This window comes from Homalodisca vitripennis, chromosome 1 (assembly GCF_021130785.1).
Source record: "Homalodisca vitripennis isolate AUS2020 chromosome 1, UT_GWSS_2.1, whole genome shotgun sequence".
NCBI lineage: Eukaryota > Metazoa > Arthropoda > Insecta > Hemiptera > Cicadellidae > Homalodisca > Homalodisca vitripennis.
In genome coordinates this window covers 7,950,298-7,961,444 of record NC_060207.1, presented here as the reverse complement: position 1 = coordinate 7,961,444, position 11,147 = coordinate 7,950,298, and the positions used below count along the sequence as shown (strand labels likewise).

Below are 11,147 nucleotides of genomic sequence, written 5' to 3'. Positions count from 1 at the left end.
TTAACATTGTAACACAGATACATTTTCAATTTAAGGAAGGTGAAACAATAGGCCTACCTACTTACAAAAACAAAACATAAAATGTAATTTAGTGAGATGGGTGCGCTTGCATGTTCTGGATAAGCTGACAGATCCTGGGTTGAGTTTCAGACAAAGCACAGCGTAGGTCACTTTCGACATCAAGTTTGTTGCGGTACTTGGTTTTGATCGCCACAAGAGTTGAAAACGCTTTTTCGCACATGTATGTTGTTGAAAAAGGCAAGTACATCCGAACAGCTTTCCCTGAAACACTGGGGTAAACTTTTAAGTACTTTAACCAAAATGAGGGCTTGTCCATTTTGTCAAAATCGTATCTTGCAGCAGAGTCATTTTTTATTTCTATTCCCTCCTCTTGCAACTCTTCTGGCAGCAACTGTATGTCCATGTTGAACGGGTCAGTTGATAGTTTGTACAACTCCTCTGACAAGTTAGGAAAGTACTTGCTGAACTCCTCCTTGAGGTTCTTCAAATGGTCAATTATCAAGTTTTTTCAAAAGCGATCCTTCAAAAACGTCCTCAAAACATACTTCTTCTGAGACTGACACTACTTTGCTGAAACTTGAATAGTTTGCTGGGGTTCATTGACACTTTACGTATCCAAAGTTGTAGTTTCTCAACGTACATCTTGATGGCATCCCGATGTGTTACTATATTTGAGTCTGCACCTTGCAGTCTCAAGTTTAGGTTATTTAACGTGTCAAAAAAGTCTGATAAATAGGCCAAAATCACTTGGTTCCAGGGTTTTTTGAACTCTGCACTAAGCTCGTTTTGTTTCTGCTGTGCCAAAAACGTTATCACTTCATCACAGAGTTCAATATTCTTCCCAACATATTGCCTTTTGATAGCCATCGTACTTCTGTATGAAATAGCAGCGTTTTGTGATCACTTCCTAAATCTTCACACAGAATTTTAAACAGTCGAGTATTTAATGCACTGTTCTTAACGTAGTTGACTACTTTAATACAAAGCTTTAAAACAGCATTGAGTTCGTTAGGAAGAGTTTCTGCTGCCAAGGCTTGGCGGTGAATAAAACAATGAATCCCAACCACATCAGCATTCTTCTCTTTGACCAACTGCACAAAGCCTGAACGAGAACCCAGCATTGAAGGAGCACCATCTGTGCATACACCAATAAGTTTTTGCCAAGAAAGTTCGTGTTTCTTAAAAAAGTCTGATACTGCTTCCATCACATCTACAGCTTTAGTAGTGGTCAACAGCTCAGTAGAAAACATCAGTTCATCCTTCATTCTTTCATTTTCAATGTAACGAACATATACAAGCAAATGAGAGGATTGTGCTATGTCTGTACTCTCGTCAAGCTGGATAGCAAAAAACGGTGATTTTTTTATTGCATCAACCACCTAGTTTTTAATGTCCTTGGCCATATCATCAATGCGGCGTTTTACGGTGTTGTCTGAAAGTGGTATTTGTGATAGCTTTTGCCTACTATCAGTTCCAAGGACAACATCGGCTGCTTTTAAAATGCACGGTTTAACAAGCGTTTCACCAGTAGTGTGACTTTTCTTTTCCTTAGCATTAATAAGAGATAATTCATATGAAGCTTCAAGCACTTTTAGAGATGACTGAGCAGCAGATCCAGTGCTATCTAACTTCATGCGCTTTAAATTCTTAGATTTTGCAGCGAAAAACTCTTTAGGTTTGTCCTTTAAAGAGGCATGTTTGGTTGACAAATGTCTCAGAAGACAATTAGGCCTCATCGCGTCATTGCTTAATACCTCATAGTAAATAACGCACTGAGGGTGATCAACATTATCTTTAAGCAAGGAAACAAACCCATATTGAATATAATCGTCAATATACTTGTGTTTCTTTGCCGTGTTCATCTTCTCTGATTCAGCTTCACACAGAACTCACACAACACAAAAACAATTACTCCAATTCAAACGTCGCAGCAATTACAGAACACCCACAATACAGCAAACACGCTGACGATAATTCACGGAAAGCACTGTTGGCACAACGGACTAGTTACAACGCAAGCACTGAACAAAGTGCAAGGTTATTGACATTGGATTGAAGATGCGGTGGGGGTAGTGGTAGGCGGGCGTGGTAGGGGTGGAGGGACACTCGCACTCACGCCAAGGCCAAATGGAGGGTAACGGGTGGTGGGGGTCATGGATGGCGGGAGGGGAGTATTATTATGAGGAAATTATTTTTGTAATTTTTTTTATTTATTTCATTTGGGTGTCACGCCCCCCCCAGGGGGGCGCGCCCCCCCAGTTTGGGAACCGCTGAGTTAGATCATGACACAGTAAAAGCTCGATTATTGGAAATAATAGGAGCTGAACATGTTTTGAATAACCAAATTTTCCAATAATACGAGATTATCTAAATATGGACTTCTGGGAAATGTACTCAAATTATAACATCACTGTATTATTTTATTATATGTACAGAACAAGAACAATATTTTACAGAACATTAACTAATTAACTTATTAGTTCTTGAAATAATCAGAGGCAACAGTAATGACACTGAACTTGCCACTGCAAGGAAAGCACTGAGTGATAATGGGAATATAAATTACTGCTATCAGGGTTGATGATTGTGCCACTGACACTCCAAGATAAGATGTGGAGGGGTTGATGACTTCAGTGTGGGGGAATGTAGGGATGGAAGGATTGCTACTCCTCTATGAACAGTAAAATTGTGACTGGATGTATAGATAGTGAAAGCTGGGATGGTATTTAGGAGGAGTTTTATTGCTTTTTGTGAAAATTGGTCTGACAGTTGAGGTGTTGGTCTCCTTTGACATCTCCGCAATAAATTATTTGAGTGAAGTCAATATAATATTGGGGTTGCCACTTGCCCAAATTACTTGTTCATTCTGAACCTTCTTGATTCAAGGCTATATTTCACTATTTCTCAAGTCGTTTCCAATAATAAGGGTTTTACTGTAATGCAGAACTCTAGAGGACAAGTCTTATTGAGTGAACCCTCAAGTTCACAAGGTAAATACAAAATTCCCAAAAAGCTACTACTAGTGTTGGTAACATTTGATATCACAACTAAATCTTGTATATTTATTTTTATGTTGAAAAGATTAGAAGACCTATACCTATATATATATATATATATATATATATATATATATATATATATATATATATATATATATATGTATATATATGCATTTGTTGTTAGCATGGATTTAAAAAATTAACAGTCGGAGTCTGTGTTTGAGTCTGCCTTTGCAAAATTCAGAACACAAAAAGCCTTCTGTTCACAAGTTGCTATTTGTTATTAGTGCTTTCTAAGGGATGGCAAAGGAAACATTGCGTCCACATCCACACAGGTGACAACAAACACAACTGTTTCGGTTGCTCTTTGATTTGATGTATGAATTACCCGATATTCTTTTATAAACACCCAGTATTATTAGATTTTAGTAAAGCTTTTGATTCTCTTGAACATAATCTTAATCTTTCAAAATTTGAAGCACTGGGCATAATGGGAACAGCTACAGGTTTTACCTAAACGAACGTAGCCAAGTAGTAAGTAGACTTAAGATACTCGGCAAACAAAACATGGCAGAATGTGTAATCTAGTTCAAAAGGAATTAATGGAGGAGTTCCATAGGGATAACTTCTTGGTCCTGTCCTGTTCATATTCACCTACGAATTCTCACTATTCTGAATGCTGGTAAGCAAGACCATCCTCGCAGACTTCCACACCAACCACGCATCTCGTTTTGTGACTTTCCAATACAGACTCACACTATATAAAAAAAAATACCAAGTTACATTGGCTGCAGAAGTTTGATACCATGAACACAAAGCTATATGTTGCAGTTCAGAATGATTACATCACTGTTAAATAACAAGAAAACAGAGGTCCCTAAATGGAGTTTTAAGTTAATCTTGAATCAACAAAGAAACTCAGAATATACTTCAATACATATCTAAATGTTTCTTCTGAAGGGTTAATCAGCAAATAATGATATGACAAAATCCTAAAGCTTTCTTAAAAAGAGATTGTGTTAAAGCTTGTCAAAATGTGTACATAAAATTTGGAAGCTAATGTAGATAATATCAAACTGACCGTGGCATATTACTACAGGCTTACCAACAGCTAAAAACAGTCAGTTTTTTAGCAATAGAAAAACACTCATAAAGTCATGTTGGTGTAGAGATAAGATAGCAATTTTTGCTTATAAAGACCATGCAAACAATTTAGAGTATCTTTATTACACTTACAAGTTGTTATAAAATTAGTTTGGGAATTATGTTATGGAATCTGCAAGATTACTGTTATTCCATTATAGATGGATGGAAAATGTCATATCAGTGAACTGTCTGAACAATTCTCATAATATAGGAGCAATGATTTCGAAAATACATTTGATAATTAATTAACATAGACATAGCATCAGCCCTACAAACTGCAAGGTTTTAGGTTCTTGATGGCAGACTAAACCACTTTAAGCAATACATGAGTTGTGTCACCAACAAACTCCTACATCCACTACCTTAGACTCTTTGCACAATTAGCCTTATTTAAAACATTTATATGTGGAAAAACAGTACTCTTCAAACTTGTGGTTCAGAACTGTGGCTTCAATGACTACCCCAGCATCAATATTTATAGATGAAACAGAAAATCCTGTAACGGGTTTGAATGTTTCCTCCTATTCGTATGGCAGTTTTCCAAAAGGTTTAGGGCACTCTACAAACTAAAATTGTAAAGTCAGAAGAAAAAAGTGTGTCCTCCAGATTTTGTCAGAATACGAGTTTGTCCACAAATATTTTGACCTCCTTTTATTGATTGATTGTTACATAATTGGCTCTCAGACTGGCCATGGTGGTGGAAGAGGGAGACCATCCAATCAATAAATCACATTGCTCTGTCTCATGTCATTACATTATGATGTTAAGTGGTAGAGAGGACTTTATAGTCCTAACTTCACCTCTAATAAAGACATTTCATTTCATGACCGAAGCCTCGAGCAGTATTTGTAACATTCTGCATTAGAGATAATATTTGTGAAACAAGAAAGTTTTTGATGAGCTATGGATAATATTGTGATACATTAATCGTTTAGGCAATTCGAGGTGGCCTCATTTCAGTGGAGTGATCAGCGATCTGGCAGGCCTGCAATTGTCAGATACTTGGTTCATTTTCAAATCTTCGTTTGAAATTTTAGGAACTACTGGTTTTTGACATGTTATGATCTTCTAACTACTGTGCGTACAGTCAATCGACGAATGTATTTTATGAAACAATTTCAGTGTCTGCAGTTATAGACCTGCCAGATCTTCCACTCAAATACAGTCGTCTTTGAATCGCGTAAATCATTCCTTTATCTAAGTATAAACTCATCACAAAAAGGTTTTGTATCATAGAGGTTACCTCTTAAGAAGAATGGTCAAGTTTCTGGCAAAAGTTTATGCTCAAGAGGTTCAGTCATAATGAAATGCAACACATTTACAATGTAGAAAATACAAAGTAAAGCGATCTTACTTACTGACTGGGTAGAGGACAGTGAATTCCTGGAAGTAGTCTCAAAAGGATTCTCCCCCTCCATCCCTGTAACTTATCTGAGATGGGTCGGTCACGTAATATTCGGCCAATAAAGGGAGGTCAGATTCTTTTCGGACAAACCTTTTAGTATTCTGTTAAAGTTAACTGTGATTTATACACACTACTGCTTCAGGCTCAGTAAAACAAATTTAGATGAGCAAATATAAACCCACAGTAGTGAAGTTGTCTTCTAATATTATTTTCTTAGAAACTCATTACCATGGATGCAAAACAGATTATACTAAATTATTTATTGTATTCAGCAACATTGCATTCTATCCACTGAAATATTTAGAGAAATTCTTGTTGAAAATGCCTAAAGCATGGTTCACTCCCCAACAGTACATACAAGCAAGGCAGTATACATGGCAAAAACTGGAGAAGGATAAAAATTTAGTTTTAGTGGTAATATGTATTATTTTGAGCATACTACTTTTATTTTTATTGACCACAAACCTTTCTTGAGGACTATTGGCTGAATCCGTAATAGACTTCCAATCTTCCAGTGCATAACAGAGACTGCTTCTGATCTGATTATTAAAATATTCTTTGAAGTTTATTTTTGACAATGGAAGGATTGTGAAGGAAACAGGATTTTTCCGGACATTTTGCCATCGTTCAGTGAAACAAAAAATCAGTAGTGTTACTGAACGATGGCAAATGTCCGGAAAAATCCTGTTTCCTAAACAAAATATTATTGCTGTAACATTGGGTAATTTTATCACCTGACCGGACATTGGCACTCATAATAGAGTCATAACAGTCTTAAGTAGTCTTAACACCATACTACGATGTCTGCTATGGTCAACTTGTTAAAACTACTATACTACTTTAACTTCTTTCTATAATAAATGTAGATAACACATTCAGTGCGGCTACATATTGAGTGATCTTAGTAGTGTAATACTACACTAAACGTACTATGATGTCTGCCACTGTCAACACATCAGACAAGGGATATTTTAAAGGGATCATTTTGGAGTTGCTCAGTAAAGCTCTTAAAACAAGGTGGGGCAAGGATACAGGTTCATCAAGATAATTAGGACATGGAAATTCAGGCTTAACATTTAGACATTACACTAAGGTTGTAGAAGAAGTTTCTCTACTTCAATTCTTCCATTTATGTAAAAGCATAATTGTTAACGGTTATAATTAAATTGTTAAGCACACAGACCATAATAACGAGAGAAAGAGAAATAAATATTGTGAAGCCATCTGTTATGATTAGCTCTACCATTTTTGTGTGATTTTGAAAACAGCACATCTTGCATTAAAATATAAGTTATATCTTTTAACTTATTTTCTTCAAATTGTTACAATATATTTGTTTTGTGTATCTTATTTTTAGGACATACCAGAGAATGAAAAGATAACATACTTCAATAGGCCCAAGAAGGAAATTAAGAAAAGCCAGTATGACATTCTCTTTCACTTTGAACATGGATGGGATCAGAAGATGTGGCGCTCTGACCGCAGTAATCCAAAGATTTTTCAAGATGGCATACACAATGAGGTTATATATTTAGCTTGGTTAAACCCTTAATTAAAAAAAAATTATGGTTGCCTGTAAAGTCGGTTTTACGGGCGAAGATTTTACGTGACAACGTCTTTTTCTCGGTAGAATATTTATTGATATGAATATTATTAAATTGCACAATAGGAAACAAGGAATTGAATGAAAATAAGAATTGCACAAATTTTAACTATAGAAATATATTTTGTTTACTAAAACATTGTACATAATTTGAAATTAATTAAAAATTTGTTATTGTAAATGGTAAAGTTGAATAAAACATTTACTAAAATTGGAATTTGAAATTCTTGCTAAACACAGTTAAATTCTAACTCCGCGCGTGGTGATTGGTCGGTTTAGTTCGTTTGTTTGGTCGCACTGTTATGACAGGTTAGAGGTTATAATTTGTTATTTTAAATGTTTGACTAGCAATACGCGCTGTTTCTTCTCAATCGACTGAATTACGATTGATTGCAGAGTAATTTAAACTAATAATTTACTTAACACTATCAACATTTGTCAATAGTATGACATAACCTATAAACTCAGTTTCTCAACTTTTGTGTCAATCTAACAATTAATCAATCAATCATAGTTTACGATAATGAAATATCAGTGTACAATTATTTACCTTTATTGTTGTAGTTGTTGTAAATGACGAATCTAAGCACTCCACAATTTTCACGAATAAACATAGTTATCTGCTTTATCCCGTGCGGCGGACCCACAGTTATCTGCTTTATTCCCGTGCGGCGGACCCACAGTTATCTGCTTTATCCCGTGCGGCGGACCCACTGGACGGGCATCGTAACGTTACCGGGGCGTTACACTTTTTCAATGAGTGACTCCGAGCCGCAACCTAATTTAAGACGTTGTCACGTCAAAAAGGCACAACAAAATTTGGAAAAACAGACAGTCCTACATCACTAAAGGAATTGTCATTTAGTTACATCAAAATCTATTACATTCAACCATCACAGTCTGTATTTAAAATTGTATTCTCTTTGCAGATGTACTAGAGAAGTATATGAAAGTTGTAGTACAAAAAAATCCTGCTGAAGGCCTTATGTAGATATTTTAAAAAATTTTGAAAATTTAAAATTGTCCTCTAGAATAATTATGACAATAAGGCTGGAAAAGTAACTATAAACCAAAATTATAGAACACTAAATATTTGTTCTAATTTATGTACAATGATCTCATTGTGCAATAGTGAGAATAATTTGAGAGGGGGGGGGCTAACACAGTGGGTGGTTCAGGATGAATAAAAAGATCCTCCAAAAATAGGGACTCAGGAATCTTCCCTTGGGAAATTTTTTTAGCTTTAAGACCTCACAAGTGAGTTCTAAATTTAGACAAACTACTTGGTGTAATTTTAATGTTTTTCTTTCAAAATTCTGAGAGGGGCTTCATCCCCCTCCTTATATACACCCATGATGGGATATCTAAAAAACTAAAGTAAGTTTCCAGGAAGAAGAACGAATAGTACCAGTGCTTACATCTTCAATATATGGACACAGAAGGACTAACCTGGAGGGAAAGTCATTGTTTGTGAACAAGCGATTCCAGTCTACAAGAGAGTTCTACAGAGTTAATAGTGTCAACATGAAACCTTCCCATGGTTTACCGAAGGACCAAAGCACCAACTGTGAAATGTAATTTTGTTAAAATACAATTAAATAAAATTTTTGTTTGTATCTAATTTTGCTTCTCCTACTACCTTGACTTCAAACCACCACCACTTAAATTATACAGTTTCAAAGATCTGCAGCAAGATTGCAGCACGTGACGGATGAGGGCTGCAGTGTTGTTAGTACAACGTGTTTAGAGCAAGAAGATTCTTGGAGCAATTGGAAAAATATTTAAATTTAATGCAACTAATAAAGGTACAAAATATTCTAATTTAAATGTGTATTTCAAAATAAAAGATTTTATCTTTAGGTGACTCCACAAAATACAAATTTACATTGGAAAATGGAGTACTTTTATTACTTGCCATGTGTTACGACAACGTTCAAATTCCAAACGAAAATTCACAATAGGAAGAAACAGAAATACCTTTAACGTTCAATAATAAAATATATTTAAAATAAAAATACAATATATTTGATATGAAATTGCGTGTATTATATTCTTCTTGTCTTTGATATAAATACTGTTCAAGACTCTGGAGGTACTGTCTCAAGCTGCTTTTTCTTATTCCGTTGGCACTTCCTACATACAAGATATCTGAGCCAGCAAGTCTTGTGGTAGACCCATGAACACTCGGAGCAGACGTTCACTGTGCTGAAGAACGGGAATATCACATCGTCCTTGTCATCACACAGCTCACAGCGATATCCTTTCCCACTGCACAGCTACGACAAACATTACATTTACATTATGAAAATTCAATTCCAACTGAATTATATTTGGATATGGGTAATTGTATGACAAAAAAGACAGTAGCTTTACATTAACACTAAAAGTGCTGACATTGTGTCACGGATATTAGGTCGATGTTTACTGTAAATGACATAACATCCATGATTATATTTCTCAATGTATTTTATATAGTCCTAAACTATAAAATCGGCACTATTACTTTATATAAACGCAGTCTTTTTTTTCCCTAAAATACAGATGATTTTAGATTTACATATCATCAGCTGGAATCATTGTTTTGTTATGGGAGTCACTCTTTAAGCAAGGTATTTTTTTTGTTGCTAATTAATTAAAGATTTTTAGCTTTTTTAATCATTATACAGATCAGAAATATTTAAAATACAAATAAGGACTTTTGTGTTGGTATATTTTGGATTTTTTATCAAGTGAGTTGTTTTTAAGTGCTATTATGCTGTACTAAATGTAAAAAAATCAATTGTTTTCTAAAAAAATAGAAAAAATCAGTTAACTACCTTTATTTTCTTATTCTGTAGCTTTCATGAAAAAAGATATATGATATATTGTACTTTGTTATTTTTTATGTTTGTACTTATTCACTTTCAACATATGCTTGTTAAACTCGTACAAAACAAGTAGCACTACAGAACAATATAGTCAGCACTTAAAAAGCAAACAAATTTCGTACAAAAATTTATTGAGCCAAAATGCCATAAACGATAATAGTTTGGGACGTACTGCTGCATAGAGTGGCACTGTTAGTCAAAGAGGTAAATCTCAATTACAGAAAACTTATATAGGTTCAACATACCAAGAAAAGTGTTAAAATTGTACTTACTTGACAGTTTTTAATGATGTGGTCTTCGAATTTACTTGCTATATTTTTCAATTCATCCAGCAGTTTTCCAGAATGTATTTCCATTAGGTCATGAAGGCTAAATGCTTTATCATGTTCCAAAAAGTAAGACCAGCCTTTAAACTGTTTTCTCCATGAGTTTTCTCTCTCCTTCTGCCATACGGCAAGGGATAATATAATGTTTCATTAAAGAGAGCTGTTCTCGAAGACGCTGAAAAACAAAACAATGATAATCTTAAAATATACGAGTTTTAATATTCCTGAATTGTTTACCTTCTTCCAGATGAGAATTTAAAAGGAGAGCAACATTACCAAACTCTGAAATGGCTGAATCACTCCGTGATGATGAAGTGTCAACCAAATGAAGGAGAGAGAGTTGTCCAGGACCGAAGACCTGGCATAGAGGATTAAAGTACTTGTGGCTACAACTCTCCCTTCACCACTCTCACCCCAAGGGTTGAATATTCCACCTTAAAAACGAAAAGATGCCTTGTATAAAGCCCTAGAGATATGTCTCTGAAATTAGTCTATATTTATTCTTCCCGTTCCCAATTTCATTCATTAACTGATGATATGTACTTCATCATTTTTCAGAGCCTTATGTTTATGCCACATACACTATTGCCATACTGCCTTATGATAAATGATAAAAATCCATATTGTTTGGTATTGGAAATCAACTTTAGGCTTAAATTTGTATACAATTTCAACCTGCCACAAAACATGTGGTCTGGTATACATCTACCTTACGTACTCATGATGTTACCTTATATTGTATGGAAAATCAAACAGCCCTCGTCATATGGAGAATTTTAA

At 34.9% G+C, this 11,147-nt stretch overlaps 3 protein-coding genes and 1 pseudogene across 3 annotated transcripts; 1 reads left to right on the top strand and 3 right to left on the bottom strand.

The window, feature by feature from the left end:
* Positions 1 to 88: 88 nt before the first annotated feature.
* LOC124368052 (zinc finger BED domain-containing protein 5-like) lies at positions 89 to 424 on the bottom strand. Its single transcript, XM_046825600.1, has one exon. The coding sequence runs from the start codon at positions 422 to 424 to the stop codon at positions 89 to 91; it is 336 nt and encodes a 111-aa protein (XP_046681556.1).
* Positions 425 to 620: 196 nt separating this feature from the next.
* Positions 621 to 1,757, bottom strand: LOC124367350 (annotated as a pseudogene).
* A 4,081-nt stretch (positions 1,758 to 5,838) lies between these two features.
* Positions 5,839 to 8,800, top strand: LOC124356909 (uncharacterized protein C5orf49-like). Its single transcript, XM_046808208.1, has 3 exons — positions 5,839 to 5,985; positions 6,929 to 7,093; positions 8,564 to 8,800. Exons 1-3 carry the CDS (start codon positions 5,893 to 5,895, stop codon positions 8,750 to 8,752), a joined length of 447 nt encoding a protein of 148 aa, XP_046664164.1. The 5' UTR covers positions 5,839 to 5,892; the 3' UTR covers positions 8,753 to 8,800.
* Positions 8,801 to 9,152: 352 nt separating this feature from the next.
* On the bottom strand, positions 9,153 to 10,454 carry LOC124356902 (differentially expressed in FDCP 8 homolog). The gene is made up of 2 exons (XM_046808195.1): positions 10,314 to 10,454; positions 9,153 to 9,450 (listed from the first exon to the last, which is right to left on the bottom strand). The coding sequence occupies exons 1-2, from the start codon at positions 10,395 to 10,397 to the stop codon at positions 9,253 to 9,255; spliced, it is 282 nt and encodes a 93-aa protein (XP_046664151.1). The 5' UTR covers positions 10,398 to 10,454; the 3' UTR covers positions 9,153 to 9,252.
* Positions 10,455 to 11,147: the final 693 nt, after the last annotated feature.